The sequence below is a fragment of the Nerophis ophidion genome, linkage group LG04 (genome assembly GCF_033978795.1).
Source record: "Nerophis ophidion isolate RoL-2023_Sa linkage group LG04, RoL_Noph_v1.0, whole genome shotgun sequence".
Taxonomy (NCBI): domain Eukaryota; kingdom Metazoa; phylum Chordata; class Actinopteri; order Syngnathiformes; family Syngnathidae; genus Nerophis; species Nerophis ophidion.
The window spans coordinates 79,942,758-79,961,871 of record NC_084614.1 but is presented as its reverse complement, the minus strand read 5'-3'; the positions used below and the strand labels follow the sequence as shown (position 1 = coordinate 79,961,871).

General features: G+C 42.9%; 1 protein-coding gene across 1 annotated transcript; it reads right to left on the bottom strand.

Annotated features, from left to right (window-relative positions):
* Nucleotides 1-138: 138 nt before the first annotated feature.
* On the bottom strand, nt 139-18,713 carry LOC133551994 (F-box only protein 40-like). Its single transcript, XM_061899212.1, has 6 exons — nt 18,586-18,713; nt 17,474-18,511; nt 2,726-3,012; nt 2,523-2,654; nt 2,190-2,460; nt 139-2,121 (listed from the first exon to the last, which is right to left on the bottom strand). The coding sequence occupies exons 1-6, from the start codon at nt 18,586-18,588 to the stop codon at nt 1,966-1,968; spliced, it is 1,887 nt and encodes a 628-aa protein (XP_061755196.1). The 5' UTR covers nt 18,589-18,713; the 3' UTR covers nt 139-1,965.
* Nucleotides 18,714-19,114: the final 401 nt, after the last annotated feature.

Sequence of the window (19,114 nt, the reverse complement as noted above, 5' to 3'; positions counted from 1 at the left end):
ATCAAACCAATATTGGTGGTTTTATTAAGATACATGAGTCAAGTTTTGAATATTGATGTTTAATCAAAATAAGTAATGACGAGTCATGTTTTCAGTATTGATAGTTTTATTGAAATGAATAATGACGAGTCATGCTGGGAATATTGATAGTTTTATTCAAATAAATAATCGAAGAGTCATGTTTTAAAGGCCTACTGAAAGCCACTACTAGCGACCACGCAGTCTGATAGTTTATATATCAATGATGAAATATTAACATTGCAACACATGCCAATACTGCCTTTTTAGTTTACTAAATTGCAATTTGAAATTTCCGGCGAAGTGTCGTGTTGAAAACGTCACGGAATGTTGACGCGTGCGTTTGACGTCTCGGGTTGTAGCGGACATTATTTTCCAACCCGATCCAAGCTATAAGTAGTCTGCTTTAATCACATAATCACACAGTATTCTGGACATCTGTGTTGCTGAATCTTTTGCAATTTGTTCAATTAAAAATGGAGAAGTCAAAGTAGAAAGATGGAGGTGGGAAGCTTTTAGCCTTTAGCCACACAAACACAGCCGGTGTTTCCTTGTTTAAAATTCCCGAAGGTGAAGCTTTAGTATGGAACAGAGCGGTCAAGCGAACATGGCAACCGGCAGTGTTCGGTGAGAAAATTGTGGTAATAAGTCGGCTCTTACCGGAGACATCAGCGGAGCTTCCATCCTGCTGCAGCTGCGTGACTTCCCTCAGAGACACTCGCGGTCAACACACCCGTGGCCACACCCATCCGACTTCCAGGTACTTTTTAATCTCATTAAAACACTAACAACACAATAGGCAGATAAGGGATTTTCCTGAATTATCCTAGTAAATGTGTCTAATAACATCTGAATCATTCCCACTGCAATTGCTTTTTTTTTTTTCTTTCTAATCCTCACTCTAAATTTCCTCATCCACGAATCTTTCATCCTCGCTCAAATTAATGGGGAAATTGTCGCTTTCTCGGTCCGAATAGCTCTTGCTGCCGGAGGCTATGATTATAAACAATGTGAGGATGCCCTACAACCCGTGACATCACGCGCACATTGTCTGCTACTTCCGGTACAGGCAAGGCTTTTTTATTAGCGACCAAAAGTTGCGAACTTTATCGTCGATGTTCTCTAATAAATCCTTTCAGCAAAAATATGGTAATATCGCCAAATGATCAAGTATGACACATAGAATGGACCTGCTATCCCCGTTTAAATAAGAACATCTCATTTTAGTAGGCCTTTACGTATTGAGATGACTAATGCCGAGTCATGCTGGGAATATTGATAGTTTTATTCGAATTAATGGGCGGTTTAGCTCGATTGGTAGAGCGGCCGTGCCAGCAACTTGAGGGTTGCAGGTTCGATTCCCGCTTCCGCCATCCTAGTCACTGCCGTTGTGTCCTTGGGCAAGACACTTTACCCACCTGCTCCCAGTGCCACCCACACTGGTTTGAATGTTACTTAGATATTGGGTTTCACTATGTAAAGCGCTTTGAGTCACTAGAGAAAAAGCGCTATATAAATATAATTCACTTCACTTCATTTACCACCACCAGGTGTGAATGAATGTTGAGTCCCACTTCTCGGTGAGCACTTTGAGTGTTTAGAAAAGCGCGATATAAATCTAAGTTATTATTATTAATACTTCTATAGGCGACTTGTCCATGGTGTACACCGCCTTCCGCCCGATTGTAGCTGAGATAGGCACCAGCGCCCCCCGCGACCCCAAAGGGAATAAGCGGTAGAAAATGGATAGATGGATGGAATACTTCCATAAACGGCCAACATGCGCGCACACAAAAAAAGTCACTTTGGTGATGATATTGGGTTTCACTATGTAAAGCGCTTTGAGTCACTAGAGAAAAAGCGCTATATAAATATAATTCACAAAAAAAATAAAATAATGCCACACATTGTACAAATCCTTTTCCTGTCTCTAGTCTCAGAGTTCCATCAATGTGCACTTTGGGTGAGGGTTGGCAGCCGAACCCGCTCCAGTCTGGACTCTCTCTCATAGTACGGACACACCTTCAGATGTTCCGACATGGACGGAACGTCCCGGAAGCACCAAGTGTCCACAGGAGAGAAAGTTGAGCTGAAGATCCACACCTGCAGAGACGGACATGCTTTTGTGTGTTTGTGGTGCACTCGTCCCCCATCTTTGCCACCCGTCTCACCTTCTGTTCCGCCGTCCACCTGACCCGCCCCTGAGGGCCGCACGCCCTGTCCCAGCGCAGCGAGACCATGCCTCGCCCCGGCAGCAGGGAGCAGCACACCTGCCTCATGAGGCGGGACACCAAAGCCAACTGGGACAGGGACAGGCTGTCCAGGAAGCTGGCCAAGTGGCACAGAACCTCGTAGGGCAGCGAGCTCAGGGCGGGCGCGTCCGAGGGAGACGTGGCCTGCGAGACGCCGTAGGGACGGAGCTGAAAGCAGCCCAGATCCTCCCTGAGGAAGGAAGAGACTGAAATGATTCTGCCGTTCCTCAGGTTGGACGAAGAACGTCTCACATGAAGACCACGCTGGCCTCCTGGCTGGATGGTCGGAACCTTCCCTGGCTGAAGGTGCAGCCCAAGTACGCCAGAGGACATCTCTGCTGGAACCAGCCGTTCACGCACATCTGGATGTCACTGTGCACGTTCCTGCGCCCGAACGTCACAACATCAGCGTGCAAACGGAAGTCCAACCGTGAAGTGAGGACTAAGAGACCGACTTGTAGTGCGCGGCGTAGTCCCTCCTCTGGACCGCGTGTCCGCACAGCGAGGTGAAGGCGGAGCTGGCTTTGTGGTGGCGGTTGCTCACGCTCTCCACCTGCAGCTGGAGGTGAAGCTCCGGCGTCTTCTCGGCCGTCAGGTCCGCCAGCGACGCGTTCCTCCCGAAAGGGGCCGACAGGAAGCTGTACGTCTGCGTGCCCTCGTCCTGCAGGAGACCGTCCGTGCACACTTTCTCTGCGATCAGGTGACCTCGCTGCTCCTTCTCCAGCGAGCACAGCAGGGACGCCTGAGGAGAGTGCAGCTGATGATGTTGATGACGTCAATGTGAAAGCAACATCACAGCATATCATAGCAATCCCCAGACACAATGTTATCAATCGGGTTTTTAAATGTAAGAAGTTTTGGGATTTCTGATCTTTTTTGAGGGCGCCAAAGGGACTTTTTTTGTGTGCGCGCATGTTGGCCGTTTATGGAAGTATTCCATCCATCTATCCATTTTCTACCGCTTATTCCCTTTGGGGTCGCGGGGGGCGCTGGTGCCTATCTCAGCTACAATCGGGCGGAAGGCGGTGTACACCATGGACAAGTCGCCTATAGAAGTATTAATAATAATAACTTAGATTTATATCGCGCTTTTCTAAACACTCAAAGTGCTCACCGAGAAGTGGGACTCAACATTCATTCACACCTGGTGGTGGTAAATGAAGTGAAGTGAATTATATTTATATAGCGCTTTTTCTCTAGTGACTCAAAGCGCTTTACATAGTGAAACCCAATATCTAAGTTACATTTAAACCAGTGTGGGTGGCACTGGGAGCAGGTGGGTAAAGTGTCTTGCCCAAGGACACAACGGCAGTGACTAGAATGGCAGAAGCAGGAATCGAACCTGCTACCCTCAAATTGCTGGCACGGCCACTCTACCAACCGAGCTATGCCGCTCCTACATCAGTAGCCACAGCTGCCAAGCGCGTGTCTCAATCTGTGTGAGTGGAAGACCTGCTTATTGGCCTTTTGGTTAGAGTGTCCGCCCTGAGACTGGAAGGTCGTGAGTTTAAATCCAATCCAATCCAATCCACTTTATTTATATAGCACATTTAAATAACAATAACGTTTCCAAAGTGCTGCACAGCCATGTTAAAAACAATTGTAAAAAAAAAATAAAAATAATAATAAATAAATAAATAAAATAAAAAAGTATATATATATATATTATGCTCCACCAATGACTGAATAAAAACAAAAAATAAATAAATATAAAACCAATAAAAACAATATAAAAACAAATATGATTAAAAACTATTTTAAAGGGTAAAATCAATTAAAACAGTAAAATAGAAATCAAAGTGTATAAAAAACACAGAGGACCACACAACTCACGTAGTGTTAAAAGCCAAAGAATAAAAGTGGGTCTTAAGACGAGACTTAAAAGAGTCCACTGTGGAAGCAGTTTGAACATGGAGGGGCAGAGTGTTCCAGAGCTTAGGGCCGACCACAGAGAAGGCCCTGTCTCCCCTGGTCTTAAGTCTGGGGAGCTGGAACTGGCTCTCGGACCTCAGAGCGCGCGCAGGAATGTAAATTTGGATGAGGTCCGAGATATATTGAGGTGCCAGTCCATGTAAAGATTTAAAAACAAACAGCAATGTTTTAAAATCACTTCTAAAATGAACAGGGAGCCAGTGCAAACTCTGAAGAATTGGGGTTCTATGCTGGCGTTTCCTGGCCCCTGTTAAAAGTCCTGCTGCCGCGTTCTGGACTAACTGCAACCGGGAGAGAGCTTTTTGGCTAATGCCAGCATAAAGTGCATTGCAGTAGTCCAGGCCACTTGAAATAAAAGCATGCACCACTTGCTCAAAAAGGTTAAAAGATAAAAACGGTTTAACCTTTACTAAAAGACGAAGGTGACAAAAACACGATTTTAAAACGCCATTGACTTGTTTGTCTAGTTTAAAATGGCTGTCTATAGTGACGCCAAGGCTGGTGACTTTGGGACACACATCATGTTGCAATGGTCCCAAGTCAGTGAGGGCCGGACCAAAAAGTAAAATATCCGTTTTTCCCTCATTCATTATTAAAAAATTTGGGGCTAACCAAGCCTTGACGTCGCATAGACAGTTAAGAAGGGGAACATTATCACAATTTCAAAAGGGTTAAAAACAATAAAAATCAGTTCCCAGTGGCTTGTTGTATTTTCTGAAGTTTTTTTCAAAATTTTACCGGTCTCGGAATATCCCTAAATAAAACTTTAAAGTGCCTTATTTTCGCTATCTTCGAAACCACTATCCATTTCCCTGTGACGTCACACAGTGCTGCCAATGTAAACAAACAATAGGAATACCACAGCAAGATATAGCGACATTAGCTCGGATTCAAACTCGGATTTCAGCGCCTTAAGCGATTCAACAGATTACGCATGTATTGAAACGGATGGTTGGAGTATGAAAGTATTGAAGAAGAAACTGAAGCTATTGACGCTATTCATAGCCATAGCATGGCCGAATAGCTGAGTTAGCATCGCCGGTAAAATGTGCGGACCAAACGATCAGGACTTTCGCATCTTTTGACACTGGAGCAACTTAAATCCGTCGATTGGTAAGTGTTTGTTTCGCATTAAATGTGGGTTGAAGGAAACGTAATATAGTTGCAAATGCATCTGCAGGTTATCCATACATCTTTGTGCCATGTCTGCTTTAGCACCGCCGGTAAATAGCATGTTAGCATCGATTAGCGTAGCATGTTAGCATCGAGTAGCTGGCAGTCAACATCAACAAAACTCACCTTTGTGATTTCGTTGACTATCGTTGCAAATGCATCTGCAGGTTATCCATACATCTCTGTGCCATGTCTGCCTTAGCATCGCCGGTAAAATGTGAAGACACTTTGGCACATTCAATGGGGGTCTGGCGGCAGATTTCTTGCCACTTTCGCATCTTCGGGCCAGTGGTGCAACTTGAATCCCTCCCTGTTAGTGTTGTTACACCCTCCGACAACACACCGACGAGGCATGATGTCTCCAAGGTTCCAAAAAATAGTCCAAAAAACGGAAAATAACAGAGCTGAGACCCGGTGTTTGTAATGTGTTGAAAATGAAAATGGCGGGTGTGTTACCTCGGCGACGTCACATTCTGACGTCATCGCCTCCAGCGCGATAAACAGAAAGGCGTTTAGTTCGCCAAAATTCACCCATTTAGAGTTCGGAAATCGGTTAAAAAAATAAATGGGCTTTTTTCTGCACCATCAAGGTATATATTGATGCTTACATAGGTTGGGTGATAATGTTCCCCTTTAAACCCCAGACGAGTCATACTAAAGACTATAAAAATGGGACTCATTGCCTCCATGCTCGTCACTCAGCATCAATAGTTGGAATTGTGGGTTAAATCACCAAAATGATTCCTGAGCGCGGCCGCAGCTGCGGCTCAGCGCTCCCCTCACCTCCCAGGGGGTGAACATGGGGATGGGTTTAATGCGGAGGATAATTTCACCCCACCTAGTGTGTGTGTGAGTATCGTTGGGACTTTAACTATAAACTTGAATCCAATTTGCTTGCATTTGTATTGATTTGTGTGTCTGTATATCAATCCGAGTGTCTGAATTCTGATCGTTTTCCGTGTGTATTTATATATATTTGTGAGAACATTAGCATGCTAATGTTTTACGCTAGCTTTTATTTTTCGCAAATTTTGTATTTAAAAACCTAAAAATCATGATTTGTGGTACTCGGTGCTGTCATGCAAGTATAGTAATTAGCATTGTGAGATTATTTGCATGCTAACGTTTTACGCTAGCTTTTTTTAATGCTAATTTTGTATGTTTAGACCTAAAAATTATGGCTTGTGGTACTCGGTGCTGTCATGCAACTATGGTAATAGTTAACATGCCTTAGCATTGTGAGAACGTTTGCATGCTAATGTTTTACGGTAGCTTTGTTTTTAGCTAATTTTGTATATATAAACCTAAAAATCATGGTTTGTGGTACTCGGGGCTGTCATGCAAGTATGGTATTAGTTAACGTGCCTTAGCATTGTGAGAATGTTAGCATGGTAACGTTTTACGCTAGCTTTTTTAATGCTAATTTTGTATGTTTAGACCTAAAAATTATGGCTTGTGGTACTTGGTGCTGTCATGCAAGTATAGTAATAGTTAACGTGCCTTAGCGGTGTGAGAATGTTTGCATGGTAACGTTTTACGCTAGCTGTTTTAATGCTAATTTTGTATGTTTAGACCTAAAAATTATGGCTTGTGGTACTCGGTGCTGTCATGCAACTATGGCAATAGTTAACATGCCTTAGCATTGTGAGAACGTTTGCATGCTAATGTTTTACGGTAGCTTTGTTTTTAGCAAATTTTGTATATATAAACCTAAAAATCATGGTTTGTGGTACTCGGTGCTGTCATGCAAGTATAGTAATAGTTAACGTGCATTAGCGTTGTGAGATTATTTGCACGCTAACGTTTTACGCTAGCTTTTTTTAATGCTAATTTTGTATGTTTAGACCTCAAAATTATGGCTTGTGGTACTTGGTGCTGTCATGCAAGTATAGTAATAGTTAACGTGCATTAGCGTTGTGAGATTATTTGCATGCTAACGTTTTACACTAGCTTTTTTTAATGCTAATTTTGTATGTTTAGACCTAAAAATTATGGCTTGTGGTACTTGGTGCTGTCATGCAAGTATAGTAATAGTTAACGTGCATTAGCGTTGTGAGATTATTTGCATGCTAACGTTTTACGCTAGCTTTGTTTTTAGCAAATTTTGTATGTTTAGACCTAAAAATTATGACTTGTGGTACTCGGTGCTGTCATGCAACTATGGTAATAGTTAACATGCCTTAGCATTGTGAGAACGTTTGCATGCTAATGTTTTACGGTAGCTTTGTTTTTAGCAAATTTTGTATATATAAACCTAAAAATCATGGTTTGTGTTACTCGGTGCTGTCATGCAAGTATGGTATTAGTTAACGTGCCTTAGCATTGTGAGAATGTTAGCATGCTAACGTTTTATGGTACCTTATTTTTTGGCTAATTCTGTCTGGTTAAACCTAAAAATCATGTTTTTTGTAGTCGGTGCTGTCATGCAAGTATGGTAATAGTTAACGTGCCTTAGCATTTTGAGAATGTTAGCATGCTAACGTTTTATGCTAGCTTATTTTTTGGCTAATTCTGTATGGTTAAACTTGAAAATCATGGTTTGTGGTAGTCGGTGCTGCCATGCAAGTATGGTAATAGTTAACGTGCCTTAGCATTGTGAGAACTTTTGCATGCTAACTTTTTACAGTGGCTTTTTTTTTTGTGCTAATTTTGTATGTTTAAACCTGATTTAAATTTAAACCAATCAGAAACATGCCTTAGCATTGTGAGAACGTTTGCAAGCTAATGTTTTACGGTAGCTTTATTTTTAGCAAATTTTGTATATTTAAACCTAAAAATCATGGTTTGTGGTACTCGGTACTGTCATGCAAGTATGGTAATAATTAACGTGCCTTAGCATTTTGAGAATGTTAGCATGCTAATGTTTTATGCTAGCTTATTTTTGGGCTAATTCTGTATGTTTAAACCTGATTTAAATTTAAACCAATCAGAAACATGCCTTAGCATTGTGAGAACGTTTGCATGCTAATGTTTTACGGTAGCTTTGTTTTTAGCAAATTTTGTATATATAAACCTAAAAATCATGGTTTGTGGTACTCTGTGCTGTCATGCAAGTATGGTAATAGTTAACGTGCCTTAGCATTTTGAGAATGTTAGCATGCTAACGTTTTATGCTAGTTTATTTTTTGGCTAATTCTGTCTGGTTAAACTTGAAAATCATGTTTTTTGGTAGTCGGTGCTGTCATGCAAGTATGGTAATAGTTAACGTGCCTTAGCATTGTGAGAACTTTTGCATGCTAACTTTTTACGGTTGCTTTTTTTTTTTGTGCTAATTTTGTATGTTTAAATGTGATCTAAATTTAAACCAATCAGAAACATGCCCTAGCATTGTGAGAACGTTTGCAAGCTAATGTTTTACGGTAGCTTTATTTTTAGCAAATTTTGTATATTTAAACCTAAAAATCATGGTTTGTGGTACTCGGTACTGTCATGCAAGTACCGAGTAATAGTTAATGTGCCTTAGCATTTTGAGAATGCTAGCATGCTAACGTTTTATGCTAGTTTATTTTTTGGCTAATTCTGTATGGTTAAACCTGAAAATCATGGTTTTTGGTAGTCGGTGCTGTCATGCAAGTATGGTATTAGTTAACGTGCCTTAGCATTTTGAGATAGTTAGCATGCTAACGTTTTATAATAGCTTATTTTTTGGCTAATTCTGTATGGTTAAACCTGAAAATCATGGTTTTTGGTAGTCGGTGCTGTCATGCAAGTATGGTAATAGTTAACGTGCCTTAGCAGTGTGAGAACTTTTGCATGCTAACTTTTTACGGTAGCTTTTTTTTTCTGCTAATTTTGTATGTTTAAACCTGATTTAAATTTAAACCAATCAGAAACATGCCCTAGCATTGTGAGAACGTTTGCAAGCTAATGTTTTACGGTAGCTTTATTTTTAGCAAATTTTGTATATTTAAACCTAAAAATCATGGTTTGTGGTACTCCGTGCTATCATGCAAGTATGGTAATAGTTAACGTGCCTTAGCATTTTGAGAATGTTAGCATGCTAACGTTTTACGGTAGCTATTTTTTTTGTGCTAATTTTGTATGTTTAAACGTGATTTAAATTTAAACCAATAAGAAAAACATGACCTAGCATTGTGAGAACGTTTGCAAGCTAATGTTTTACAGTAGCTTTATTTTTAGCAAATTTTGTATATTTAAACCTAAAAATCATGGTTTGTGGTACTCGGTGCTGTCATGCAAGTATGGTAATAGTTAACGTGCCTTAGCATTGTGAGAATGTTAGCATGCTAACGTTTTATGCTAGCTTATTTTTGGGCTAATTCTGTATGGTTAAACCTGAAAATCATGGTTTTTGGTAGTCGGTGCTGTCATGCAAGTATGGTAATAATTAACGTGCCTTAGCATTGTGAGAAGTTTTGCATGCTAACTTTTTACGGTAGCTTTTTTTTTGTGCTAATTTTGTATGTTTAAACCTGATTTAAATTTAAACCAATCAGAAACATGTCCTAGCATTGTGAGAACGTTTGCAAGCTAATGTTTTACGGTAGCTTTATTTTTAGCAAATTTTGTATATTCAAACCTAAAAATCATGGTTTGTGGTACTTGGTGCAGTCATGCAAGTATGGTAATAGTTAATGTGCCTTAGCATTGTGAGAATGTTAGCATGCTAACGTTTTATGCTAGCTTATTTTTTGGCTAATTCTGTATGGTTAAACCTGAAAATCATGGTTTTTGGTAGTCGGTGCTGTCATGCAAGTATGGTAATAGTTAACGTGCCTTAGCATTGTGAGAATGTTAGCATGCTAACGTTTTATGCTAGCTTATTTTTTGGCTAATTCTGTATGGTTAAACCTGAAAATCATGGTTTTTGGTAGTCGGTGCTGTCATGCAAGTATGGTAATAGTTAACGTGCCTTAGCATTGTGAGAATGTTAGCATGCTAACGTTTTATGCTAGCTTATTTTTTTGCTAATTCTGTATGGTTAAACCTGAAAATCATGGTTTTTGGTAGTCGGTGCTGTCATGCAAGTATGGTAATAGTTAACGTGCCTTAGCATTGTGAGAATGTTAGCATGCTAACGTTTTATGCTAGCTTATTTTTTTGCTAATTCTGTATGGTTAAACCTGATTTAAATTTAAACCAATCAGAAACATGCCCTAGCATTGTGAGAACGTTTGCAAGCTAATGTTTTACGGTAGCTTTATTTTCAGCAAATTTTGTATATTAAACCTAAAAATCATGGTTTTTGGTAGTCGGTGCTGTCATGCAAGTATGGTAATAGTTAACGTGCCTTAGCATTTTGAGAATGTTAGCATGCTAACGTTTTATGCTAGCTTATTTTTTGGCTAATTCTGTATGGTTAAACCTGAAAATCATGGTTTTTGGTAGTCTGTGCTGTCATGCAAGTATGGTAATAGTTAACGTGTCTTAGCATTGTGAGAACTTTTGCATGCTAACTATTTACGGTAGCTTTTTTTTGTGCTAATTTTGTATGTTTAAACCTGATTTAAATTTAAACCAATCAGAAACATGCCCTAGCATTGTGAGAACGTTTGCAAGCTAATGTTTTACGGTAGCTTTATTTTCAGCAAATTTTGTATATTCAAACCTAAAAATCATGGTTTGTGGTACTCGGTGCTGTCATGCAAGTATGGTAATAGTTAACGTGCCTTAGCATTTTGAGAATGCTAGCATGCTAACGTTTTATGCTAGTTTATTTTTTGGCTAATTCTGTATGGTTAAACCTGAAAATCATGGTTTTTGGTAGTCGGTGCTGTCACGCAAGTATGGTAATAGTTAACGTGCCTTAGCATTTTGAGATAGTTAGCATGCTAACGTTTTATAATAGCTTATTTTTTGGCTAATTCTGTATGGTTAAACCTGAAAATCAGGGTTTTTGGTAGTCGGTGCTGTCATGCAAGTATGGTAATAGTTAACGTGACTTAGCAGTGTGAGAACTTTTGCATGCTAACTTTTTACGGTAGCTTTTTTTTTCTGCTAATTTTGTATGTTTAAACCTGATTTAAATTTAAACCAATCAGAAACATGCCCTAGCATTGTGAGAATGTTTGCAAGCTAATGTTTTACGGTAGCTTTGTTTTTAGCAAATTTTGTATATATAAACCTAAAAATCATGGTTTGTGGTACTCGGTGCTGTCATGCAAGTATGGTAATAATTAACGTGCTTTAGCATTGTGAGAATATTAGCATGCTAAAGTTTTACGCTAGCTTATTTTTTGGCTAATTCTGTATGGTTAAACCTGAAAGTCATGTTTTTTGGTAGTCGGTGCTGTCATGCAAGTATGGTAATAGTTAACGTGCCTTAGCATTGTGAGAACTTTTGCATGCTAACTTTTTACGGTAGCTTTTTTTTTTCAGCTAATTTTGTATGTTTAAACCTGATTTAAATTTAAACCAATCAGAAACCACCTGTTGTATATCGGTTGGTCACGCCACTCATGCCAGACGCCAACGAGGAATCGTCGAACAAAAAGCTTTATTTCTTTCAGCGGGCCTCAGACTGGAACTGCAGCTCCAGGAGAGACGTTGTGTCCGATTTTTAAAAATGTTGCGGCGTCTCCCGTGCTTGGTTAAATGTAGGCACACCTCAGATACACACACACACACACACACACATAGATTGTGTTACACACACAAGTTGTATTACACGCTCACAAGCCTGGGTGCGCCTGCTCAAATCCCACACGGCAGAAGTGTCGCAAAATTCAAGTGTATGTAGACTATCGAGGGTTCTTTTCTGATTAGGGACTTAAAACACACGGACGCGGATCTCAAACACACACTCGGATTGATAGACAGACACACACATTCGTACAGATTGAGATACACGGTTGCAAATAATTTTGCTACGATGATACTTCCATAGTCGTTGTTTAGGCTTGCTCATAAAGGGAAAGTTTCTTAAGGAGAAATTTGCTTCACTATACGAACTTTTCGATTTACGAACCATATTTGAGGTTCCTCAGTACATTAGTCTGATGAATCTGATATACAAACCCCGTTTCCATATGAGTTGGGAAATTGTGTTAGATGTAAATATAAACGGAATACAATGATTTGCAAATCATTTTCAACCCATATTCAATTGAATGCACTACAAAGACAACATATTTGATGTTCAAACTCATAAACTTTTATTTGCAAATAATAATTAACTTAGAATTTCATGGCTGCAACACGTGCCAAAGTAGTTGGGAAAGGGCATGTTCACCACTGTGTTACATCACCTTTTCTTTTAACAACACTCAATAAACGTTTGGGAACTGAGGAAACTAATTGTTGAAGCTTTGAAAGTGGAACTATTTCCCATTCTTGTTTTATGTAGAGCTTCAGTCCTTCAACAGTCTGGGGTCTCCGCTGTCGTATTTTACGCTTCATAATGCGCCACACATTTTCCATGGGAGACAGGTCTGGACTGCAGACGGGCCAGTAAAGTACCTGCACTCTTTTACTATGAGGCCACGCTGTTGTAAAACTTGTTTTGTTGAAATAAGCAGGGGCGTCCATGATAACGTTACTTGGATGACAACATATGTTGCTCCAAAACCTGTATGGACCATTCAGCATTAATGGTGCCTTCACAGATGTGTAAGTTACCCATGCCTTGGGCACTAATGCACCCCCATACCATCACAGATGCTGGCTTTTGAACTTTACACCTATAACAATCCGAATGGTTATTTTTCTTCTTTTTTCTGGAGGACACCACATCCTCTGTTTCCAAATATAATTTGAAATGTGGACTCGTCAGACCACAGAACACCTTTCCACTTTGCATCAGTCCTTCTTAGATGAGCTTGGGCCCAGCCAAGCTGGCGGCATTTCAGGATATTGTCGATAAATGGGTTAGGTTTTCCATAGTAGAGTTTTAACTTGCACTTACAGATGTAGCGACCAACTGTAGTTACTGACAGTGGTTTTACGAAGTGTTCCCGAGCCCATGTGGTGATATCCTTTACACTTTACACACTGATGTCGGTTTTTGATGCAGTACCGCCTGAGGGATCAAAAGTCCGTAACATCATCGCTTACGTGCAGTGAATCCTCCAGAACTTTTTGATGATTTTACGGACCGTAGATGGTAAAATCCCTAAATTCCTTGCAATAGCTCGTTGAGAAATGTTGTCCTAAAACTGTTCGACAATTTGCTTACAAAGTGGTGACCCTCGCCCCATCCTTGTTTGTGAATTACTTAGCATTTCATGGAAGCTGCTTTTATACCCAATCATGTCACCCACCTGTTCCCAACTAGCCTGCACACCTGTGGGAGGTTCCATATAAGTGTTTGATGAGCATTACTCAACTTTATCAGTATTTATTGCCACCTTTCCCAACTTTTTTGTCACGTGTTGCTGGCATCAAATTCTAAAGTTAATGATTATTTGGGGCTTCACGGTGGCAGAGGGGTTAGTGCGTCTGCCTCACAATACGAAGGTCCTGCAGTCCTGGGTTCAAATCCAGGCTCGGGATCTTTCTGTGTGGAGTTTGCATGTTCTCCCCGTGAATGCGTGGGTTCCCTCCGGGTACTCCGGCTTCCTCCCACTTCCAAAGACATGCACCTGGGGATAGGTTGATTGGCAACACTAAAATTGGCCCAAGTGTGTGAATGTTGTCTGTCTATCTGTGTTGGCCCTGCGATGAGGTGGCGACTTGTCCAGGGTGTACCCCGCCTTCCGCCCGATTGTAGCTGAGATAGGCGACCCCAAACGGGAATAAGCGGTAGAAATGGATGGGTTTTGCATTGTAGAGTTTTAACTTGCACTTACAGATGTAGCGACCAACTGTAGTTACTGACAGTGGTTTTACGAAGTGTTCCCGAGCCCATGTGGTGATATCCTTTACACACTGATGTCAGTTTTTGATGCGGTACCGCCTGAGGGATCAAAGGTCCGTAATACCATCGCTTACGTGCAGTGATTTCTCCAGACTCTCTGAACTTTTTGATGATTTTACGAACCGTAGATGGTAAAATCCCTAAATTCCTTGCAATAGCTCGTTGAGAAATGTTGTCCTAAAACTGTTCGACAATTTGCTTACAAAGTGGTGACCCTCGCCCCATCCTTGTTTGTGAATTACTTAGCATTTCATGGAAGCTGCTTTTATACCCAATCATGGCACCCACCTGTTCCCAATTAGCCTGCACACCTGTGGGATGTTCCATATAAGTGTTTGATGAGCATTCCTCAACTTTATCAGTATTTATTGCCACCTTTCCCAGCTTCTTTGTCACGTGTTGCTGGCAGCAAATTCTAAAGTTAATGATTATTTGGGGCTTCACGGTGGCAGAGGGGTTAGTGCGTCTGCCTCACAATACGAAGGTCCTGCAGTCCTGGGTTCAAATCCAGGCTCGGGATCTTTCTGTGTGGAGTTTGCATGTTCTCCCCGTGACTGCGTGGGTTCCCTCCGGGTACTCCGGCTTCCTCCCACTTCCAAAGACATGCACCTGGGGATAGGTTGATTGGCAACACTAAATTGGCCCTAGTGTGTGAATGTGAGTGTGAATGTTGTCTGTCTATCTGTGTTGGCCCTGCGATGAGGTGGCGACTTGTCCAGGGTGTACCCCGCCTTCCGCCCGATTGTAGCTGAGATAGGCGACCCCAAACGGGAATAAGCGGTAGAAATGGATGGATGGATGGGTTTTGCATTGTAGAGTTTTAACTTGCACTTACAGATGTAGCGACCAACTGTAGTTACTGACAGTGGTTTTACGAAGTGTTCCCGAGCCCATGTGGTGATATCCTTTACACACTGATGTCAGTTTTTGATGCGGTACCGCCCGAGGGATCAAAAGTCCGTAATACCATCGCTTACGTGCAGTGATTTCTCCAGACTCTCTGAACTTTTTGATGATTTTACGGACCGTAGATGGTAAAATCCCTAAATTCCTTGCAATAGCTCGTTGAGAAATGTTGTTCTAAAACTGTTCGACAATTTGCTTACAAAGTGGTGACCCTCGCCCCATCCTTGTTTGTGAATTACTTAGCATTTCATGGAAGCTGCTTTTATACCCAATCATGGCACCCACCTGTTCCCAATTAGCCTGCACACCTGTGGGATGTTCCATATAAGTGTTTGATGAGCATTCCTCAACTTTATCAGTATTTATTGCCACCTTTCCCAACTTCTTTGTCACGTGTTGCTGGCATCAAATTCTAAAGTTAATGATTATTTGGGGCTTCACGGTGGCAGAGGGTTAGTGCGTCTGCCTCACAATACGAAGGTCCTGCAGTCCTGGGTTCAAATCCAGGCTCGGGATCTTTCTGTGTGGAGTTTGCATGTTCTCCCCGTGACTGCGTGGGTTCCCCCCGGGTACTCCGGCTTCCTCCCACTTCCAAAGACATGCACCTGGGGATAGGTTGATTGGCAACACTAAATTGGCCCTAGTGTGTGAATGTGAGTGTGAATGTTGTCCGTCTATCTGTGTTGGCCCTGCGATGAGGTGGCGACTTGTCCAGGGTGTACCCCGCCTTCCGCCCGATTGTAGCTGAGATAGGCGACCCCAAACGGGAATAAGCGGTAGAAATGGATGGGTTTTGCATTGTAGAGTTTTAACTTGCACTTACAGATATAGCTACCAACTGTAGTTACTGACAGTGGTTTTACGAAGTGTTCCCGAGCCCATGTGGTGATATCCTTTACACACTGATGTCAGTTTTTGACGCGGTACCGCCTGAGGGATCAAAAGTCCGTAATACCATCGCTTACGTGCAGTGATTTCTCCAGATTCTCTGAACTTTTTGATGATTTTACGAACCGTAGAGGGTAAAATCCCTAAATTCCTTGCAATAGCTCGTTGAGAAATGTTGTTCTAAAACTGTTTTTGGCGACCCTCGCCCCATCCTTGTTTGTGAATTACTTAGCATTTCATGGAAGCTGCTTTTATACCCAATCATGGCACCCACCTGTTCCCAATTAGCCTGCACACCTGTGGGATGTTCCATATAAATGTTTGATGAGCATTCCTCAACTTTATCAATATTTATTGCCACCTTTTCCAACTTCTTTGTCACGTGTTGCTGGCATCAAATTCTAAAGTTAATGATTATTTGGGGCTTCACGGTGGCAGAGGGGTTAGTGCGTCTGCCTCACAATACGAAGGTCCTGCAGTCCTGGGTTCAAATCCAGGCTCGGGATCTTTCTGTGTGGAGTTTGCATGTTCTCCCCGTGACTGCGTGGGTTCCCTCCGGGTACTCCGGCTTCCTCCCACTTCCAAAGACATGCACCTGGGGATAGGTTGATTGGCAACACTAAATTGGCCCTAGTGTGTGAATGTGAGTGTGAATGTTGTCTGTCTATCTGTGTTGGCCCTGCGATGAGGTGGCGACTTGTCCAGGGTGTACCCCGCCTTCCGCCCGATTGTAGCTGAGATAGGCGACCCCAAACGGGAATAAGCGGTAGAAATGGATGGATGGGTTTTGCATTGTAGAGTTTTAACTTGCACTTACAGATGTAGCTGTAGTTACTGTAGTCACTGACAGTGGTTTTACGAAGTGTTCCCGAGCCCATGTGGTGATATCCTTTACACACTGATGTCAGTTTTTGATGCGGTACCGCCTGAGGGATCAAAAGTCCGTAATACCATCGCTTACGTGCAGTGATTTCTCCAGATTCTCTGAACTTTTTGATGATTTTACGGACCGTAGAGGGTAAAATCCCTAAATTCCTTGCAATAGCTCGTTGAGAAATGTTGTCCTAAAACTGTTTTTGGTGACCCTCACTCCATCCTTGTTTGTGAATTACTTAGCATTTCATGGAAGCTGCTTTTATACCCAATCATGGCACCCACCTGTTCCCAATTAGCCTGCACACCTGTGGGAGGTTCCATATAAGTGTTTGATGAGCATTCCTCAACTTTATCAGTATTTATTGCCACCTTTCCCAACTTCTTTGTCACGTGTTGCTGGCATCAAATTCTAAAGTTAATGATTATTTGCGGGGGGGGGGGGGGGGGATGGTTATGAGTTTGAACATGAAATATGTTGTCTTTGTAGCATATTCAACTGAATATGGGTTGAAAAGGATTAGCAAATCATTGTATTTTGTTTATATTTACATCTAACACGATTTCCCGACTCATATGGACACGGGGTTTGCAGCATGTCGATCTGAAGGGTCACCTGAACCTCCTCCCAGATGGGCGTGTCCTCTGGCGCCACCCCCAGGTCGCGGGTGTCCACGGCTTTGCTCTCCCGCTTGTAGAACCCCGGGTTGCGGATCCGACCCTGCTTGGCGGAAAAGCTGCTGGGAACCTTGAAGGTCCTCACGGCGGTGATCTTCATCGGCTCCACGTGTCCGTACTCATAGTCCTTCCTCCCGGCGGGACGGGATGAGGGAGCGTCCGCGTGGGTGTAGCTGTCAGCTGGCACCGCCGCCGTGAAGGCGCCTGGTCTCCTGGCCCCGCCTCCAGCCTGGGCGTGGCCCCCGCCCGCTGCTCCTGCTTCCCTGCAGCCCCCCATGGCCATGCTGAACATGCTCTCCCAGGCGCTGTAGCTCTCCAGCAGATCCTCGCTCAGACCCCGGCTGGCCAGAGCCTCCCTCTCCTCCTGAGTCAGCTCCTCCTCCGGTGGAACACTCCTGGGGAAAGTAGCAAAAGACTCCCAAGTCTTACCTGCCGCTTCCTTTTCCTCGGCGGCCTTCCTCTTTCTCTCCGTCTTCCTCCTCTCCTCCTGCTCCCGCCTCTCCTCTTCCTCCTCGCCGGCGCTGCGTGTCAGCTCAGGGAAAAGCTTTCTCATCTTCAGTGAGTGGAACAGGCGGTCCTGGTCCTTCAGCGCCAAGGCCAGGTCCAGGTGCTGGCTCACCCCCTGCCGGCGCTCGCTCAGCAGGTTGCGGTGCAGTTCCGGGTTGGGGTGCGAGTGCGCGTCGTTGGCGGGCCAGCGGTTCCACTCCACGCTGCAGACCACCACGCTGGCGGGACACGCCTGCAGGTGGGACGCCTGCTGGGAGCGTCGCAGCTGGGCGGGGCAGCCGTAGGCGGCGTTGAGGCAGGGTGTGCTGACGTTGGGGCACAGCAGCAGGTGCCCCTCCTCTTTGCACAGGTGGAAGAGCGCCCCGCAGTGCAGGCGGCACGGGACCAAGGCGCAGCACACGCCGGCCTCCACCGGCGCCCTGCAGCGTCTGCTGTAGCAGGAGGCGCAGTGGGTGTGTTGGCGCCCGCTCTGAGAGGAGGAGACGCTGTAAATAATGAACTGTACAGGAAGTTGGACTTTGGTCCGCACAAAGCGTGACTTACCATCTTCAGAGGCGCTCAAACTGCTTCAATCAAGTCGAACTTGATCTGCTCGGACCTAGAAGTGTGCGAGCAGGAAGTCCGAAGACCTTCTGGCTGCACTGTGAAAAATGTTCCAAGACACGTGTGCCGAGTCTTGTTCGTCTTAAAATTAGCTCGGCACCTCCCTCCACTTTGTCAGCTGCCAGACGTTCATAAACATGCGTTGAGGCCTCACCCTGTCATTAAATGTTCTGCAAATATGGTGACAGGGTTCATGTTCATGTGTTCATACATTCACATGTTCAATCTTTTTACATTTTAACGTGTTCACATGTTGCAAATTCACATGTTATACATTTATGTCTGTGTGTTCATGTTTTCACACGTTCACATGTAATATATTCATGTTCACTTATTCATAAATTCACAGGTAATACATTCATATTCATAGGTTCATGTGTTCACACAATCACGTTATATTTGTTTCATGTTTAACATGAAACATTTTAATGCATTCACATGTTATACATTTATGTCTATGTGTTCATGT

Coding starts and splice junctions, on each gene's coding strand:
- LOC133551994 (XM_061899212.1), bottom strand. Junction 2,655..2,725: donor GACTACGCCGCGCACTACAA/GTCGGTCTCTTA, acceptor GTTCGGGCGCAG/GAACGTGCACAGTGACATCC. Junction 2,122..2,189: donor GGTGGACGGCGGAACAGAAG/GTGAGACGGGTG, acceptor CCGTCTCTGCAG/GTGTGGATCTTCAGCTCAAC.